Source organism: Colletotrichum tamarilloi, assembly GCF_030869305.1.
Source record: "Colletotrichum tamarilloi strain Tom-12 chromosome Unknown Scaffold_257.1, whole genome shotgun sequence".
NCBI classification, from domain to species: Eukaryota; Fungi; Ascomycota; class Sordariomycetes; order Glomerellales; family Glomerellaceae; genus Colletotrichum; species Colletotrichum tamarilloi.
This window is the reverse complement of record NW_026849640.1, coordinates 1-19,330: the sequence shown is the minus strand read 5'-3', so window position 1 is coordinate 19,330 and position 19,330 is coordinate 1. Positions and strand designations below refer to the sequence as shown.

The 19,330-nt window shown below is 52.1% G+C and overlaps 6 protein-coding genes across 6 annotated transcripts; 1 reads left to right on the top strand and 5 right to left on the bottom strand.

The window, feature by feature from the left end:
• Positions 1-7,563: 7,563 nt before the first annotated feature.
• Positions 7,564-8,912, top strand: CTAM01_16743 (uncharacterized protein; the record flags this gene model as incomplete). The annotated part of the gene is made up of 3 exons (XM_060532735.1): positions 7,564-7,697; positions 7,822-8,403; positions 8,675-8,912. 3 exons carry the CDS (start codon positions 7,564-7,566, stop codon positions 8,910-8,912), a joined length of 954 nt encoding a protein of 317 aa, XP_060372692.1.
• A 1,525-nt stretch (positions 8,913-10,437) lies between these two features.
• Positions 10,438-10,825, bottom strand: CTAM01_16742 (serine carboxypeptidase S28; the record flags this gene model as incomplete). The annotated part of the gene is made up of 2 exons (XM_060532734.1): positions 10,438-10,735; positions 10,812-10,825. The coding sequence occupies 2 exons, from the start codon at positions 10,823-10,825 to the stop codon at positions 10,438-10,440; spliced, it is 312 nt and encodes a 103-aa protein (XP_060372691.1).
• A 654-nt stretch (positions 10,826-11,479) lies between these two features.
• On the bottom strand, positions 11,480-13,789 carry CTAM01_16741 (fungal specific transcription factor; the record flags this gene model as incomplete). The annotated part of the gene is made up of 1 exon (XM_060532733.1): positions 11,480-13,789. One exon carries the CDS (start codon positions 13,787-13,789, stop codon positions 11,480-11,482), a length of 2,310 nt encoding a protein of 769 aa, XP_060372690.1.
• A 1,806-nt stretch (positions 13,790-15,595) lies between these two features.
• CTAM01_16740 (uncharacterized protein) lies at positions 15,596-16,948 on the bottom strand (the record flags this gene model as incomplete). The annotated part of the gene is made up of 3 exons (XM_060532732.1): positions 15,596-15,829; positions 15,932-16,410; positions 16,471-16,948. The coding sequence occupies 3 exons, from the start codon at positions 16,946-16,948 to the stop codon at positions 15,596-15,598; spliced, it is 1,191 nt and encodes a 396-aa protein (XP_060372689.1).
• An 804-nt stretch (positions 16,949-17,752) lies between these two features.
• CTAM01_16739 (uncharacterized protein) lies at positions 17,753-18,153 on the bottom strand (the record flags this gene model as incomplete). The annotated part of the gene is made up of 3 exons (XM_060532731.1): positions 17,753-17,834; positions 17,914-18,026; positions 18,118-18,153. The coding sequence occupies 3 exons, from the start codon at positions 18,151-18,153 to the stop codon at positions 17,753-17,755; spliced, it is 231 nt and encodes a 76-aa protein (XP_060372688.1).
• A 37-nt stretch (positions 18,154-18,190) lies between these two features.
• On the bottom strand, positions 18,191-18,496 carry CTAM01_16738 (uncharacterized protein; the record flags this gene model as incomplete). The annotated part of the gene is made up of 1 exon (XM_060532730.1): positions 18,191-18,496. The coding sequence occupies one exon, from the start codon at positions 18,494-18,496 to the stop codon at positions 18,191-18,193; it is 306 nt and encodes a 101-aa protein (XP_060372687.1).
• Between the last annotated feature and the right edge of the window lie 834 nt (positions 18,497-19,330).

Sequence of the window (19,330 nt, the reverse complement as noted above, 5' to 3'; positions counted from 1 at the left end):
GTGCGAGCTACTTCTCGCTCGTGGTGATTCGCAAGCCGTCACATCCATGTGTGCAATGCGCGTGCATTAGTTTCCAAAGCATAGGCATGAGAACCAACGGGCTTTTCACACACACCTCAAGAGAGGGGGCGGCACAGTCGTGGATCAGGGATGAAAGTTTGCGAGGTTGTGGAAAACGCCATGCTGTGGATCGTGGATTGCCACCCCAACTTCCCATTCAAGCCATTCTTGCAGATGTTCCAACCAGCTCCTCTTCCAAGGGCTGCAGAGACCAGACTATCGTGTGAGACTGGTGCGATGGTATGATTAGTGGATGTCGCCGCAACTCAAGCGGATCGTCGGAAAAGAGATGGTGGCATACAAGTGACTAGATTCGGTGGATTGAATGCAGTCACAACGGTGACGAGAGAGGCTCCTTCAGAGAGACGTCACCTCGTCCTCGTACTTCCGCAATGAGCGGCACCAATGGCTTTGTCGTCCATTGGTCAAGAACGAGGCTTCAATTGACACCCTGCAGAGCTTAGCACCCTGCACAGGCTGGCATATTGCAACGTACCCGATGTGACTCGTCTGCGGCCCACCCAAATAGGAATATGGCTAAGACACCTGCTAGTCCAATACATTCTACGGGGAGATGATCGGTTAATTAGGGGGGTACACAGGGGTTTGCAGATACAGGGGGTGCTAGAAAGAAGGCACAGGGCAGAGCTCTCGGCTATACGCCCGCGAGGAAGTGCAGCATTTGTATGCTGTCTTCCAGCAGCGTGAACTGGCAAGGATTGCTGTTAGGAGGTTGGTGCGAAGTCTGTTGCTGCCTGCCTGCCGCATTCCACCATCTCTAACCTTGCCACTTTCGTCGCCTGATTTGCCTCTCGACACAAGTGAATGATTAGCCTGACTGATCGTACGTGATCCTTGTATCTGCAGTATGGGAAATAGCACTGGGTGGATGAGCAATGTGCAGTTTGAGTCCCCGTGATTTACGTATCTTGCCGTCTTTTAGGGGGGGGGGGGGCAGGCGCTTAACCTCCGGTAACAAGTAATTGTTCGAAGATCCCGCTGAACATGGCATTGCTAAACTAAACGGCTGGTCCGGAATGCCAGAGACTTCTTCCGATTGGTCAGCGCTGGCAACAAGACCTGACACCTCCGCTAAAACTCCAGGGTCGGCTTGACGCTACTTACCAAGCTCTTGGGACCAGACACATGCGATCAATCTGCATACTGTGAGTCACCTTTCTGCACTCCAGAAGCCCCCGGCCCCCCAACAAACGGGGCGCTACTGCTCCGTCATAAATGATACGTGAGCGGGTATTCTTAGTTTTCCCTCCGCCTCCATCATTTATTGAAGGCCGCACTCATTGGACGGTCAGTGCTCTGTAAGCGCTGGCAGGGTCCCTTCTGAGGCTCGCCTGCTTCACCGAGCCGCTCTTGTCACGTTCAAGTTCCTTTTCGCCAGGCAGTATTAGCAAGGATGTCGCAGTGGATGGTCAACAATTGAGTCCAACCTCAGACAACTTCGCCGCCTGACAGCCCGCCATAGCCGACCGACTTTACTAACCTAGTGAGAGAATACTTTCTGGGCGGTTCATCCTGAAGACCCGCGCTTTCAATTTGCTCGAAGATGCTTGCAATTGACGGGCCTTTGTGGAGCCCGACGTCAGCCATGATGTGTTTTGGCTGCAAAGACCTCGCGTTCCCTTAGCAGCACCCCCAATACAGGTCTGAACAACCCAGAAGCGTAATGGCAAGCCCTCTAGGAGCGCACGCAAGGAAACCTTGCCACGGTGCTTGAGAGCTAAATGAATGGCGCGCAAAACAAGAGTCGTGCAGCATTGTTTTTCCATTGTACACAGCAGGACTTAGGGTGTACGTAGACGTCAGTCAAGCCTTGCCAACGCGCTGTGCGGCCATACGGCAGCCCTCAAGCCTTATGCAATCTGATCCTGTCCGGTGAAACAAGCCCTATTCATTTTTGATACATAGTCGAGCTAGGTACCAAGGTCGTCAGTGGTGATGAGGGGATGCAGAGGGTCGCCGCAGCCCGACAATGGAATGGCAAGCAGTAAGTTAGGCTGACGTTCCAGCCGATTTCCAGGTTGCGAAAAAGACGAAACAATATGCGCTTGATGCCAACCATTTACTAGATTTCTTCGCTAACTCAGCTCTTTGGTATATCAAAGGTATGTCGCCTTGACGCCTACGCCTTCGCCTCTGATTCACGTCCTTCGTGGTTCTTTCGCTATACATACATACATAGTTTATTTCGCCCCGGCTAAGCTGTTCAGGGCTCGTGTGATTATCTACATATTCTCCACTTTCGTTCATATCTGTCAGACTGCCCCAGGACATTCGTTACGGTATTTGTTTCGCCTCAAGCGACCTGACTCATGCGTAACCAGAAGTATGAATAAGGCTAGCAAGGGTATCCTTATACAAGGGGGTCACACACTCATTATATAGATATGGGGTTTCTTCCCATAGCCATTCGTTGGTCATACTCATCAATATACACAGAATGACCCCTGCCTGTCTAACTGCTGCTCGATAATATCCTTGCCTCCCAGAAGCCCATACAAGCCTTGTCCGTCTCTGTATGTGTCAACTTCAGTTTTTCATACCAATGCTGCGGTTGCTCGTGGTGTTAGTAACAGGCCATCTTGAGGTTGTCTCCCAAAGTGCTCGGCGTCCTACCGTCGGCGGCCGAAGCCAGTCCTGCTACAGTCTCTTTCGCTATAATTGTGTCACGTAACAGTTATGAGAACGGCAAGCCCCGAGGTACCCATCACGTGTTATATCACGTGTATGTCATATACATCCTACATAGTCCGTTCTCTTTCGTCTATTTCGACTCTGGTAGATGGAGCCACTTGACCACACCCCGTATGCTCATTGCTGCGTACCATCACTCCTGGCGCATTGACACAGCTTCTAATCTGTTTCCGGGAGTTCAAAAGTTTGCTGCCTTAATTCTGCATTGGTGACCGCTGCTCCTACAGTTGCCCATTTTCCGTGCCACCTGCCTATGTTCGGGAATATCCGTACTTTCTTATTGGCACTTCCACTCCAATGGTGCCTAGAAGTTCAGTATTTTGGTCCGTCTTGACTGCCTTGATTGACGTACTGTTGTTGGCTTCATGGACTTCGTCATCTGTTGCCACCTCAAAAGAAATGCATGGGGCCCATCGCAAGCACAAAACACATTGAACGTGCGCCTCGTCGAGTATGTTGACGCATCTGTTTCCCTTTGCGAGATCTCAGCATCGCAGTGTCTGACCGCAAGCTACACTTGCCAAGTATCTGGAGCCAGTATGGAAGATAAGGGCCTGCAATCAATAGTTATGGCCATTGGGGCCTTGCTGCAGTTTCCTCTGGTATCCCAAAGATATATTGTCTTGTCACGGGTGGCTGCTGCCATAGAATAGGCTGAACTCCTTGCCGGCGATTCTCCTGGCCTGACAATTCTTGCTGTATTTACGTAGGCGCTGGTCGGGGCGATTGTTCGATGTGCGATAATATGTTGGTGGTCTATGAGCGTTGCCTTCACCTCAGGGTTTGCCGTTCTGATATTCTGTGGACGACCCGTACAGTCTTCGTCAGCCAATAGAAGAAAGCGGCCGTCCGGCTATGGATAGGCATGGAGAATCCAGTCCCTAGAGCACTAAAGTGTCTCAACAAAGCAGCCAGTTGCAATATCCCATATCCGCAGTGTCGCGTCGCGGCTGGCCGAAAAAAGTAAGCATTGAGCCTACGATGCTGGTGGGTCCAGGGAATAGGAGTCAGACTGCACTGAAACTGTCGTCGTGGTCAGTTCGGATGGTCTTGTAGTCGTTTAAAGATCTAAATGGCGCGGCAACCTGATTGCCAAGTTATTCGAACATGAAGCCAGCAGCATGACAGCCGACAATCCACAGAAGTCAACGTTGATCATTGCTTTCGTTTATTCTCCAATTGTCTTGTTCAGCTCGCTAAGCTCTTAGTCCCGGATTTCCATGGTGCGATCTCCTGATCCTGAGTCGAGGGCTGGAATGATGGGGCGGAAATCAATATGCGTGAAGAATGTGCGATGAGATCAAAGCGTGTGAAGGGCGAAGGAGAGAACCAAGAGCTTTACATGACGACGGGTTGAGTGTCGATCGTTCGATCTCTGACCGTAAGGCTCCAATAATGGACTTGCATTTCATGATCTAGTCTGTGTCGTAAAAGGTTCCCAGGCATAGCAACGCTACAAATGACGCAGACGGAAACAACAGATCTTCTGCGTGAGCCGCACCAGGCTTGTCCGCTTTTTCTTTAGCAAACCTTCGTGATTACTGGAGACAGTGGGGTCAGTTCTATGTTATCTCTACATCTACGACATCATTAACAACGATCTTGAGGCAGCGAGTAGTAGTTACTCGCCTTCTCACGGAGGCGCTCTCCTAGGCTTAGGACAAGCCAGGTTCGTGAACGAGATGGCGATAGTAGGAGGCCCTCACACGTAAACCCTGCCCTTCCTCATTGTAGGACAGCGGCATGGGGCTGCGGGAGATGTCTTGGCACTTGACGCTTTAAGGCCCTACGTGCTACAAAAGAGAAGTCTCCCGGAGAAGTCTTCCGGAGAAGACGTGCTAGTGTCCGTTTGGCCCAGAAAAACATGTATGCCTCTATTTCCGAGCCTGATCCACCTTCAAGGCATTGGAACGTGTCTAGCTCGACATGCAAAGTTCTTTGCTTGCCATGCACACTTCCCCTGGCTATCGTGACGAAGGTAGAGGGGGCGAACGCAACAATTGACTGGTCTTGGGCTGGCTCCTTCCATATCAGGAATAACTCATGACCGCCAGATGGTGCTGCAACGTGTCAGCACCTGATGATTGGCGTGTTCTTAGCCGCGATAGCCTTCGTTGGCGGGTGTCTGGAGACTAGCCTTGGCCTTGCCAAGGGCCATCAGTTTGCACCAGCGAGCTTTAGATAGTGTTCTGCGAGATACGTAGAACCCGAACTAAGATTATGTACGTAGATCGAGTGTGCTATGGCGCATTGAGACTCAGCTGCGTAGTCCAGGCGAAAGAGTGACGATACTGGGCGTACCAAATCCACCGGCTCAGCTCCATCCTACTTGTTGTTATGCAAACGTCCCCGCAACCAATCGGACAGGTCTTTGCCTTAGTTCAGGCGGTTAAGCTGCTTCTTCAGCCTGATGGACCAGGAATTTGCGCATGGATGGCCGAAGCCAAACATCAATGAGCCTACAAAGCTGTAAGGGCCGTCAACCAAGATATCTGCGATTTCACTCCCAGCGTCCATACCGGAGGAGAACCCGGCATCTGCCATGACACCCGCTATATGAACCTCCCGTGGTACCACAGGACACACTCTACCATGCGAGGTCCGACACCCGCGTGTTGTGGACACCATTGCCTAGAATAGAGCTGCTCATGTTTCGACGAAGCCTTTGGTAGTCGTGGTCTTGGGTGTAAGTAGGAGGCTACTATATGCGTATATCAGACACACCGCGTTGGACGGCTGGACGCCATCGTAGAGTTCTGCTTTGCGCCAGGCTGACTTCCCGTGTCAAAGTTGGACGACGACCTTCTCACTAATTCTCGAAGGAGAAAAGAGCGCGGGGCCGGTCGTTGGATCCTTCCATCGAGTGGAAGCTACCATGGCGGATACTGTCTAGGAAGGACCCTTCCAGGATACGCTCTACATCCCGAGACTAGATGTGTTCGTCGGATGTCCCGCGATTGGACAAAGTAAGCCACTGACAACACCGGAAACGACCCGAAAAGACGCCGCCAATTCTTCCTCTAAAGAAGGATTTCCTTGTTCTCGTCGTCTGCCGGCGAAGGCCGAGGTGTTAACGGCCACCCTGCAGACCCTAGCACGTTGCGGCTTGTCTGCAGCTCGCCCAACGAGGAACGTGGCCTGCACACCGGCACGGTTCCAACAGTCTCGAGGTATACGCTGATCAGATGGAAAGGGGGGGTGCGGGAAGGGGGTGCCAGAGCAGACCCTCGTATCTACGAAAAGGTACATGACAGGGATCGCGGTCATGGACCCGGAAGCAGGGGAGCAAGGCCGGAAGCAACAGCCCAAGGCGAGTCGGGGGTATGAGGCACTCAGCGGAGCACTTACACTATGTTACAGTGGTCGCTGGGAGATGTATCATCTGCAGGATTAGCGAGTCACAGCCTGCAGCGTTGTGCGCGTTTTCCTCTGGAAAGGCGGAAATTCAAGTTCCCAGCCGCGAAGCATATCAGACATAGAAAGATCTCTGTGTCATCTATCAAAAATCCAGTCTCTGCAGATCGTCCGAGACTGACTCCACCTTACTAGCACGCCTGCTTCAGCTATTGATTCGTCCCGAACAAGCTAGCATGGCATCAGACAGCAATGCTGGCATCCTTGTGAAGTATCTGTTTGCCGTCGCAAGAGACAAATTTGCAAAGCGAGGCGAGCTACTACCTCGGTGACCCGAGCATGCTGTCAACCCATCCGACCAAGGGAGTGACGAGAGGCAAACTTACATGTCTCCCTGATGGGCTGTCTCTGACGGAATACAACCTTGCCGGACGGCCTGATAAAGAGCCCAATTGGTGCTGCTGATCAAGTGCTGGCGACAGGCTTGAAGTCAAGGACTGCATGATCATTCCGTTAACCGCCCTGCGGAATATCGCAGCAGCACCGCGGCGCCGAGTTCAGAGCCTAGAGCCATCCTCGGCTTGCACTGGTTCCTGCTCCCATTCAAAGCGAAATCGACTGCCACCGCCATTCAAGGCGTCTCAGACAATCGATTCGCCTTCGGACGCTCGTCATATCCCGCCGCGACCAAAACCCTACGTGTTTCCTAGCCCCACACTCACGACGTCCGCCTTCCGTCACTCTCAACTTGAGTGCCACCGCTTCGGCTGGAACCTTCGTTCCTCAATTGGGAAGTGCATACATACAAGCCGACACCATGGAGGCATCTTCGAGAGATGATGGGCCGGCGGATCTTCTTCATATCCTGGATCAATCAAACCTAGGACGCTCGGGGCGATTCGGCTCGAACAGTGGTTCTTTTTCTGTCACCACTCCCGCTTCTGGAAACATGATGAATGCACCGCCGCCCTAACCACCACCGCTACTCCCCTTCGGCAATCTTCCTACGTACCATCAGGACCCCAGAAGACACCACTGCAATTCATACAACCCAATGGAATACATTTATCACGACAGCTTAGGAAGTTCGCAATACGGATCACCATGCTCGATGCCCGCTTATAGGAGCGATGAGGGCTATTTGGGCATTGGCTGCTCTTCAGCTTCGGCTTCCACAAGGTTGGAGACCCTAATACTCCTTTGATCTTTGATTTGATTTCAAGAAAGGGTGAAACCCTTAGACTGTCGAAAGTTGGTGCCCGTCTGACATCTTTGCCGTCATAGTACCGAAGCTCCCTGCCTAGCATCCCGGCCGGGTTTGGTCTGCATCACAACCAGTTTCAATCCCTTTCTAGTGCCGATACCCTCGTTGATATAAAGAAGAAGCTCGCGCCTTGGAAGAAATTTGACAACAAGGCGCCTAGCTCACTCCCGAGTATGTCAAGCACATCGTCAACTACCGAATCTTCCTGGAGGAGGCCGTCCAGCGACATGTGCGACCCCACGAATATCGTGTCTATCGGGCTGCCGTTGCACCTCGAGACGTCAAACCTACTAGACTCTCCTGACAGGTACACGCAGATTCCTCACTCTGCTCTCCCACCTCCTCCGAAGCCTGCCGTTCCATCTCAAACAGTATTATTGCTCCCCGTTCTCTTCAAAAAGGGACAACATCGACGATACGTCATCAAACAGTGACAAGACGGACAAGATGGAAATGGAAGAGACCAATTCCGCGAAGAGATTGCGAACAGAGGATCCCATGAGGGCGCACTACGACGGTATCGGGGTGAAGCGCCGTGCCTCAATGGACCCCGATAACAGCGTCCCACTTGCTTTCACAATCCCAAGTGACTCACTGCGTCGCCGCGATAGAAGCCAAAGAGTATCGCCCGCATCTCAACCAAGCGTCATTCCTCAAGGATCATGGTCTCACAGTTCGGATTCACACCTGCCAACGGAGAGCATCGTCAGCATAGGTTTGTCATATGGTCAAATTCCTCCGGGCGAATTGCCTCCGGGGGCCATTTCGTCTGGCGGGATTGATGACATCTGCATCTCACCTCAAAATGGATTGATGTCACTGAACGCCTCACCTCGCGGCTCCTTTTCCAACGTAACCTATCAGCGGACCATCAGCGAAAACGGGCCTCTCGCTTCTTCCCGCAAGCTCACGGAAGTGAGCAAGCCTGATGAATACAAGATCTTCGAGGGTTTCTTCATGTGTGACTGTTGCCCGAAGAAGCCCAAGAAATTCCAGTCGGCCGGGGATTTAGCGTGAGTATAGGGTCCGCAGATATTGCGAAATCATTTGAGCATGAGCTGAATGTTTGCAGGTCTCATGAAGCTGAGAAGCACCATAAATGCTCGTTCTGTGAGAGTCGATTCAAGAACAAAAACGAGGCGGAACGCCATCAAAACAGCCTTCATATTCGGCAAAAAAGCTGGAGTTGCCTGGCTTGAATGCTTATGATCGAGCCTTTCACAAGAGGATCAATCGCCCCGGTGCAGCAGACTTCTGTGGTTACTGTGGTGAGGATTTTCCCAGAAACGGGAGTGACTCTGGTGATTCCGCTTCGCGTCGAATCACGGGCCAGGAGTGGGAAGAGCGCGTCCGCCATCTTGAAGAGGTATACAAGTTCCGAGAGTGCAACAAGAGCAAGACATTCTTCCGCGCGGACCATTTCCGTCAGCACCTTAAACACAGCCACGTAGGCACTAACGCCAGATGGACGAACGTGCTGGAGAATGCTTGCATGTTGGATGAGAATACAACTCCGAGATGAGCCTAAATTGGCAGGCATGACTTGTCGACGAGAGCTCGCTAGAATTTATCATTCAGCTCACACGGTCATATACCCAATGCGAAACCTCGGAACACAGAACCGCAACTTAGGGTCGACGCACCCAGCTCATACGTCTGCCCACGGCGGGGCGACTCGATACCGAGCCGACGACGCGCAGGGCCCCCAGAGCTTTGTTTCTTGCATGGGATTTCTTTGCATGAGATAGCAGAAACTTCTTGCTTCAAGGCTAAGCTACAAGTTTTCTTGTCAGCTATAGGTAGTACAAGTTTTAAGAGTGTTCTGTTGAGGCATGCGGGCGGCATCCATAAGTTTAATGTGCTGGCCGATTGGAGGCATCCATGCCTAAGACACCGATTGGTCTCCATTGGGGCTTTTAATATGAGTTCAACACAATACAAAGATAATCACCGAAGGAATTGACGGCACAGCCGGCAACGGCTGCCATAAAAGACAAAGCCTGATCAAAAGACCTTCACTCTCGTCTGCGCCCTGCATGCACGAAGTCCCGTTGAAATAGGGCAGCGGGCGATTATTGGCGGATTTGACAGCAGAAAAGGTGTTCGGGCCGCGGCAAACGATCTCCTACCTAGGTACTTACACCCAACAGAGGAGTCTCGGCCTCTGCCCACCTTCCTCCCATACACATACGCTGTTCAATATACCAACCATCAAGCTTCGTACCGATCAAAAGGCCTGCTCTACTGACGTGTACACCAAAAACCACGTCTCATGTGCGCATATAATGGCGACTTCACCATTTCTCAAGTTCAGGCGCGTAAATCATCCATCCCGTGCGAATTCCTGTATGTCCTTGAGCACGACACCAAGCCGCCAATCTTGATTCTATTGTACAAAGAAGTCAATATTGACTCCTTCTACGTTCGGACTAGCCATCGTAACTTCAAGGAGTCGGGGGTGTTCCGCTGTCCGCGATTTATGACGAATATCTCTGGTCAGGTCATAGTGGTCCGGATCTTGGTGGAAGACGTCATCGAGAGCGGCACATGATGACAAGTGCAGGGAGTCCTCTCGCTCATCTGTGACAGTCATGCTAGAGAGGCATTACTACTTAGTACCCAAAGAAGAGCTTCTTTCCAAGTGGCTAGCCCGCGATCCAGCGGAGTCGTCGTAAGCTATTGGCCGGTCGTCCTCCAGATTGATGTCGCTGCTCGGAGTCTTGTCGGTCTTGACCCTCCGGGGTTCCAATAAGCCGCCACTTCTATGCGGTCGAATCATCGAAGAAACATTATCAGTCTTCCTCGAGCTTCGATTTGTATACTTCCGGTGGACCTCGGCGAGAAACTGATCCATTCTCTCAAGATACGTGACGTATTTGAGGCCATGCCAAAGTAAGGCGCAGCCTTGGTCAATGCTTGGAGAGCGATGCTGAAAATTCTCGTCGGCGCCCTCTCAGACGTGGCCCCCGAGTTCTGTTCCTCGATTTCCTGCTGGTCGACCATATGACTCTGAGTATCCATGTGAGGATAGTGCCATGCGTAAGTTCTCACGAAGGCTGCTGGCCTGTTTCGATATAGTCACAGAACTTGTATACTGCGGTTTCGTTGCTTGCCCACTCGATGATAGGCCTCAGCAGGTACCAGGCGAAGTCGGCATTGTCCTCAAGAGTCTCCAAGCCGAAGTCTTCCTTCATCGCATCGATCTCCTTGGCGAAGCCCTTGTCAAGCACACTGTCTACTTGCTTGATGACGAGCTTGACATCGGCAAAGCAGGTGCGCGGCAGGACCTGCTCAATGGGAGTGAAGAATTGCCAGAAAACATCAAAAGCCTGCACGACGGCAGAGCTGGCATGGTAGACAGCAAAGGTACCAGGTGCAATGACGGATGTTCACGCGGAGAGAGTGCCAGGACAACTGCCACCGATCAACATCCATGGAGACTTGTCTGCGTTGGCGCCTTTCTTGTCGAAAGGAAGCCCGACAGTTTCGGAATTCAAATCAAGTTTCGACTCGAACTCGACTGCTGATACGCTCCCCCCACGTGAACCAAAAACTGCAAGCAGGAAAAAACGAGGAAATTGCGTCACGCGAATGTGAAGAGAGATTGGCTCACGTCCGCGGCAGGCAGCGCCAAGGGAGAAGACTCCCGTCAGTTAAATTTCGTCATGTGTTAGCGTTGGTCTTGTCGGAGCCCTTCTCTTATGTGGCGCAACTGATTGCATCGCGCAACAACCCTTCGTAAATATCGCGATGAATATCTTTTACTTTTTTCTAACGCTCTCTCATGCTGGTTATGCCCGGTCGACATTTTCCCATAACTGTTCGCTCCGCGGCGGGGGGAATCGTCATAGCTTCGTCCCCAAGATTATAACGCACTCGTAACTTCTGTCTGAAAATCCTGTACGCGCTTAAATGTGGTGCCCTGACACAACGTTCTCATCCATCATCTCCATATAACCATGTCTCGGGCTGGGTGCCTAGAAGCCTGTTCCACCTGCTCATATGACCCCTTCAAGAAATACTCCCGCTAAACTGGGGCAACGGGTTGCCACCGGCCATCTGCGTATAGAAGGGGGGCTTGAGCATGTCCTAGTCAACGATATTGGGCGCGCAGACCATCCCGCCCGTCGTAAATTCCTGAATGTCCTCAAGCATGGTGCCGAATCGCTGACCCTGGTTCTGCTGTACATAAGAATCGATACTGGCTGTCTCGGTATTGAGATTAGCCATCGCGGCCTCGTTTGACAGGAAGCTGGGAGTTGGCGGGAAGCCCTGAGTTGGTGAGCGATGCGGACTGCCTCCCGCATAGCCTTCGTGGCTGGCTTGCTGGTGGAATGCGGCGGCGTTGATGGCGGTAAATGACGACGCTTGACGAGAATTCCTTCGGCTGTCCGACCCGCTCCCACTCAAATGGGAATATTCATGTCCAAGGGAACAGCTCCTTTCCAGTGTGCTAGCCCGCGATTCATCGGAGCCGTCGTACGCTGTTGGCCGGCTGTCGTCCATGATGATGCAGTTGCTCGTAATCTTGTCGGCCTTTGCCCTCCACTCTTCCAGTCCGCCGCCACCTCCACCCAGTCGAATGGTCAGAGAACCATCCCCGCTCTTTTTCGAACCTCGATTTGTGTAGTCGGAGTAGACCTTGGTGAGATACTGATCAACGTCCTTGAAATACGTGACGTAATTGGAGGCCATGCTTTGGTAAGGTGCAACCTTGGTCAATGCTTGGAAAGCAATGCTGGTGTTCCCCGTCTGCGTGCTCTCAGACATGTTTCCCGAATTCCGTTCTTCGATCTCCTGTTTGCTGACCATATGGTTTTGAGTATCCATGTGAGGGTAGTGCCGTGCATATATTCCCACAAACGCTGCTTGCCAAATCGCGAATATGACCAATGACGAATGTGGAAGTTTGTCTCTGCATGTCGAGATGAGGTCGATGATATGCCTTCCAGCTTTGAAAACCTGCTCTGCGCTTCGTTCCCAAAAGTGGTCGGGAACATTTTCGCGGTCGAATACAGGCTCATCCAGAGGGCCGACCGGCTCAGAACATTTGATGGCGATGAACGGGATGTATTCGCGATGCAGCATGATTTTGCATAGGGCACCTAGCATGTGAAGCGACACATACATGCTGTTGTCGTGTTTCCAGAAGTTCGAGCTAGACCAGGTGAACTCTTCCGGAAGGTGAGCGTAAAAGGCGTCTACCTTCTTATTCAATTGATAGAAAGTCGACTCTTGGTCCCACGGTGGAAGGGACTCCGTATGGCGGCCGCCCGCGAAACTGTACTTGGTGATATCGCCCCAGAAATCTGCTAGTTGCACGAATCGACTCAACACGCTGTCATCTATTGGTGGCTCCATGCCATGTCCCATCTGCCGCAAAAATCCGGTGTAGACGACACGGCTAAGGTCGAAGGCGTGTTCAGTGCATGGCAGCTGGATTTGAAGATCGTCGGACCGAACCATAGAAACCCGATCTGATCCGCAGGATAGGAGACGATCCAGTATCAAGCAACTGAACATGGTACGACGCCTCACCTCCTGATCTTTCCAAAGGTCGGAGGGTGGTTGGGCAGATTTACTTGACCAAGGAGACATGGGCAGAGTTCTCTTGCCGCCCAAAGGCTTGTCTCCAAACCCCAATTTCAAGCCTTGAGCCATCTGTATGGCAACGCCAACATACATCCATGCAGCCAAGCCGCCATTCGGCTGACTCCATTTGTACAAGCCCAGCATGAGAAAAGCTTGAACACGGACGACAGTCGCTGATGTCAGAGCTGATTCTAGTTCTCCCAGTGCCTTTGTCAGAGCGTTTGCGAAGTACTCTGAGAACATTGACGGCGCCGAACTGGTTAGTATACCGCGAGACTTGGGGTCCGCGATCTTTTCGTGTGTGAGGTGTGCCACATTTTTGACCAAGTCGGGATGAAATCTTGCAGTGAGAGCCAGAATGCCCAATAGAACCAGATTCGATTCGGTTGACGCCCTCTCGTTCTCTTTATCGTGAACGATGACTTTGAGAGTTGGGAGATGCAAGAACGGGAGTTCGGTAGCGAAGTGCAGCCTGTATATGTCGAAGAGTTGATGCCACAACTCGACGGTAAGATAGGGTGCCGAAAGGACTTCCTGAGCAAGTGCTGCAGCAGTACTTCCATCAGAGGACGTTGCATCTTCGAGCTTCTTCACTCGCTTCCGGCCACGGCTAACCTCCCTTAACTGCTTCGGCGCAGTCGGCGGCTTTGATAGTTTTGCCGGAAGAGGCGTTGATTCAGGAAACTCACACTTATGTCCTGCCTTGATGCATGTGTCGCAAGGCGATCCAGTGTTATCGTTGTCGCATTTGATTTTGGATTTCCTGCATCTCAAACAAGCTATGCTAGATCTCATCGGCGGCTGCATGGCTCTAGAAGGTCTTTTGGGTCTTGAGCCTCCCGCCGAGGTCGATTTCAAGTCATCGCCGTCGGTGATGATGTAAGTCTGAGGTATGGCTTCTCCCGGAGCTTGCTTGCCTGCCGACTTTGCTGCGGCGAGAGTTGTGGAGGTATCCTCCTCTGAGGCAAAGAGTTTATAACATCTTCCCTTTGGCGTGGTCTGAGTATGGAGCGCTTTGGATTCGTCATCGGACTCCGAGCCAGGAGAGAGCAATGACTGAATGCGAAGTTGGGAAGAAATTGTAACGGTTCGGGTCTGTTATAGACCCGTGAAGCCAGCAAGGGGTGCAGACGACTAGGGGCATGGATGATAGAGAGGGTGAGATGCGCAGAGCTGGAGTGTATGGCCACTACCTGTCGAGGCAAAGCTCAGAGTATGTCAGATAGCACAGTCAAGGGGACACTGGCTGCTAACAGGACGCAACGGGCAGGTGTTTGCTTCGAGTGACACACAATGAGTTTCTAAGCGAAATTAGGATTTGCAGGGAGCCAAAGGGACTATAGCTGAATGAACGTCTTCTTTCTGCTTTCTGGAGATGGAGAGCACAAGTTTTAGCGAAAGTAGTTGGCGCCGAGAAGCCGAGGTCGTTCGAGAACGTTGGGATGAAGAGAGTTGATCTGCTGGAAATGGCCAAGGGCAAAACGAGAAAACCAGTAATGTGGGATTGGAAAGTCAAACGAGGTGGGGTGTGACCAACTTAAACAAGAGCAATCACTCTAACGCTCACGTGCCCGTGACGCAGGCTGAGGAGGGTGGAAACGTGGTTTGTTTTTAGCCACTGTGTCGTCAGCCCTCGGGTTGAGTTTATACCCGTTTTCAACGGCTATCACTGCTTGCTCGCCCTTCTTCATCTGTTCGTTCTCCTATTTAGCCGGCCTCCTCCGCTTCTTAATTAGTGACAACTCCCGGCATTGGTCTTTTTTTTTTTTTTGAAGACCCTGAGATCAAGATGTTCTTATGGCTTTCCCGACGCTTTCGTCCAGGGTGCTGGATTATCTATCTTCCCCTTCCATATTCATCCTACGATCTCCGACAAGTACACGCAATCACGAACACTTGTTTTCGCTGACAGTAGAGCATTTAGGAACCTTTCAGTCCCGCCCGGGCTTTGATCTTGCGCTTTCAACCCTTGACAGATCTAGGTGACTGCGGAGATGGGTGTCAGTCAGGAGCCTCAAGTTGTCTTTGAGGGCAATTTCACGCATTGATACCATCTCCACGCCCAAGATGCATTTGGGGAGTAACCACCGTCTAATCGGCTTTGATACTGGAGGTATCGTGTTACTTCTCCGGAATAAAAGATGACAGTTGATCAGAGTAGCCGCGACGAAAGTAGACAGAAAGGCATGGAAAATGAGTTGAAGATCGAGTGCCAACCAAATGCAAGCAGTTGTTTTGCCTTTTCGAAGCCTACTGCTGCCTCTCCTTGTGCCTATGTTCATGTGTACCAAAGGTTTCCTTGAAGCCTTCACCGTCGCCGGAAATGTCTGGACGACACGGAGTGTTAAATTCGATACGTGAATACTATACTTGTTGATCTGTCCGAACGACTACTTTCCTCGTCTGCAGTTGCTCCGTTTGAGACCACCCATGTTTTCACCCACTCCAGTAGCTGTATCGCCTGCATGAGACGCATAGTCGACTCTAATCGCTTATTTACAGAGTTGCGTAACCCTTCACGACAGTACTGTCATGCAATTGAACTCGTCGGGTCAACAGCGATCTGTGCAGATTCGTCTTGCCTAGTCGATCTTACATCTCCAAGCTCTCAGGTTAGGATTGAGCTTTGGGATAGACGTCCATCGCATAGTCGTAGAGAAGGTGCAGTTGATCCGGTGCAGTGTGGGGTATAGAGGACATGCCAGTGAAGACGTCGAAATGTTCAAGATATTGAATGTACTTCTCGGTAGCTGATGAAGTCTCACAAGCTTCCTCATGATGCTGAGACGCGCTCCCGAAGACAATCAGATCATCGAGCGATGCGGCAGCCAGCACCTTCCAGATCAACTATAGAAGGGATTCGCGGTAGTTCAGTTGGCCACAAGGTCCTCGTATACTTTCGACGCTAATAGGAGGAAGTCGGATGCGAATTTCATAACTTTGATGTACATGACAAAACTGAATTCCGTCGAGGCCTGTTTGTTGGTCCACGTCGGGCCCGCCTTGGGAGAACGTCTCGTCTTGGACCGGCATGTTGTACTTCTGCATCTTGCCAACTTGGCCAGAAACATCAATGGCAGAGTCTGTCAAATGTCGTTCGTCTTGATAACCGCCATCATCAAGCCTATCTGAGCAGATGGAAAGCAAGGACTGACGTCGGTGGTGTGCATGATTTCTCAACCCGTCCGACGCGAGTATCACACCAAAGAGCTGAGCCGTGCCATCTGCAGGCATGATACCCGGATCATGACTGTGGTTCAGACCGTGATTCTGACTAAGGGCTGCTCTTCGCCTAGCAGCTTTCTTCTCGGCATGAATCTGGGGGCTAGATAAGTGAACGACAACACAAACTGGTCTACGTCGGCGGATGATTTGACTGTCGAGAGGGTTAGTTAGCGAGAAAGTTTTACCACACAGGGCGCACGTGTCTAATGATCATCTTCGTCAGCAAGATAACAAGCTGCGTCGATCAGGGAGTTGTTACTTACGGCGCAACAGGTAAAGCTTCAAGTGGCTCTTTCGCATGTAGGTCGTGTTGCAGTAAGGGCAAGGCAACTTGCCACCGACATTCTTTACCGGATCGCATGTGCTCTTTGAATTGCGAGTGCCAGCTACAGTGACAACAGGGCAGTCAAGAGCGCTGGAGAGAATGCCCCGGCGACGCTGGGAGCCAACGGCGTATATAGGCCGTTTGACCTCATCTATGCCATTGAGCATAACACCGCCCTGGCAGTAGGGGTAGTTCTCACCGGGCTGGGGCATGATCCCATCAGCAGTGACGGGACACAAGGCAGGAAGAACGTGTGCAGACGTGGGGAAAGGCGCGGTGGACCGCCGGGAAGAAAAGGCCATGGTGGTCAGGGGCAGCATGAGTCGAGGTCTGGATGCCTGGGCCGGGTGAGGATACCAGCCCGTCTGCTGGCAAGAACCGCGGGACTTTTGCTGTTGAGGCTGATAAGGCGACATGTTGGCCTGGGAGCCCGGCATATCGGGAGTCGCGGGAGTGTGAGGCGCGTGAGGGTTGATGCCGTGCACCTGCAGATGTCTGCGGCTTCAAGGGCGGCAAAGTCTTGCGAGGTAGCGAAGAGCTGATTTGCGGAATTGGATGAGGCATGCTGGTGGCGGCAGATAGAGGACTGAGGTTGTGTTTTATGGTACGAGGCTCCGGGTGATAGATACCGTGTTAGGTATTGTCTTGAGGAGGGTCGAAAATGAGGACTAGGCACCGATCCTTGTTTCCCTCGTGCTTGAAGCGAGCAAAAGAAAAGGAAGCCTCCACCTGAAAACCCAAGAATTAAAAACTGGAAACTGCCGGGTATCTGGCGCCGTCGAGGGATGAATTGTGAAAAGGGGGTGTGCGTGGGAGGGAAAAGAAGTCGACCTCGCCAAGGTGGAGTCAAAGATGCGCCTCGTGGTGATTGTCAAGAATGGCCCCTTCGCGCGCCCGCGTGCGAGGCGGGGATGACAAAAGGCCAAGAAGCGCAGGGCGTGGTCACTTCTGAGTGGAGTAATGCTACAGAGACTTAGTTGAAACAGCAGAGCAGCATAGCTGAACGAAAATGGCCTCATTTCGTAGACCTCGTCCGTCTGTTGAAGGTTCAGCCACTCCATATCTCTGGCCAAACCCCACGCGGAAGAAGGACGAAGCGGTCAGAGTTGTTGCGACCAGCACAGATCGGCGAGGCAGGGATACAAGAGCTGATTCCAGATAGATAATCGCGCAGTGCTCCATGGCCGACAAAAAGCGCAGATGTTCTCATGAATGTTCCGTTAGATGAAGTCCCACGCGGGCTGCTCGCGCTGCTCAGCGAATGGCAGGAGACGGCGTACTGGAGCAGGGGTGGACGAGTACCTGATCGTATCGACCAGCCACGTCTGGTTTGTCGCCATACGAGGCTAGCGTGTGGGGAGTGCCTACCATGCGTACATACGTAGTAAGGTAGTAAGAGATGAGGTGGGCCACGGGGCGTGTCGAATTGTCCCTGCTCATTGGGGCGTGGACACGAGTAGGGGCGAGGGGCGTGCGCCCGTCCCTCTGATCAGCCTGCTTGCGGCAGGGGTCGTGAACTTGAACGGCTGGTGTCGGTATATAAGTCCGCCCATCCACCAGGGGCCCATTCTGAAGCGCGAATTACCTTCCAGATGGCGTCGATCCCTGTCGCGCGGATCATTGGCCATTGCGACAGCATATCAAAATCAGCGAGCGTACTAAGGTGACAGCAGAGAGCAGGACTCGTAGTCGATGGTGCATCGAAACAGCATGTGGCGCTGGCTATTCTGTAATGCCCTCACGCCGCCGGATGAGCTTCCCCGGAGCATGGACTGTCCTCCAGCCAGTTGGTCGTCCGCCGGTTTCTGACGATCAGCGAGACGCGGATGCTCCTGCAGCGGCCGCCGCTTCAAAGCGGATAGCAGCTGGTATTGTATTGGAATGCGCTCACGCTGTCCGCGGGTGAAGACAGCGAGTTGCCCAACGCTGCTACTTCCACCATCAACTGCCAGTTGACGGGACATGCTGCTGGGTACTTGTGTGACACCGCCCCTACCTAGATGCGCGATGGCCCTTTTTACGGAACTTTCTGCTCCCTTGGAACGCTTTCTTATCCTCCCTCATCACATTCCTCACCGTTGGTCATCGGCAAAACTGCAGTCGTTTCAGTGGCCATGTTGGCTGTATGTGTTCCGGTCACGATTCTCATGTGGTCACTGCTCAGGATCAAGATCCCAAGGGCCATATACGTGAGTGCAACCCAGATACTTCCATGCGCAGCCCAGTCTAGACCTAGACACAAGATAGATGATGCTCAATTGTTCTCAGGTTAGAATGGTTACTCGTGCCGCTTGCACCGTCATCCTGGAAGGCGTTGTGCTGGCACTGGCCATTCGACTCGCGACTTGGTGCCCGTCATACCTGCGGTTGATACGTGTATCCGCCCTCATCAGTGGTGCGCTTGCTCAGCGGCTCCTTTTGGCATGCCTGATACCATACAGAAGGACGGATGCCACGGGTAGCCACCACGCAATGTGCGTTATGGCAATCATGATGTTCGGGATCTCAGGAATCAGTGATTCATCCATAGTACGTGTTCTTCAATCCTGCCGAGCCCGCTCTAACCGACTATTAGACCTTGCTTTTCAGCGCCCAAACGATTTCCATGGTAATTTTGGATACGTGCTTGTGTAAAGGCGATAGAATTCTTGACTCTCTTCCAAATGTCGTTTGTTAACTCGTCGTTTGCAAGGCCTGTGACGACGGTCCATACACATGCTGAAAAGCCTGACGGTCCATACACTAGTCGGTGAATGTAAGAAAAACAAGGAGCATGAAGATGAGTCGAGGCGGGTGGT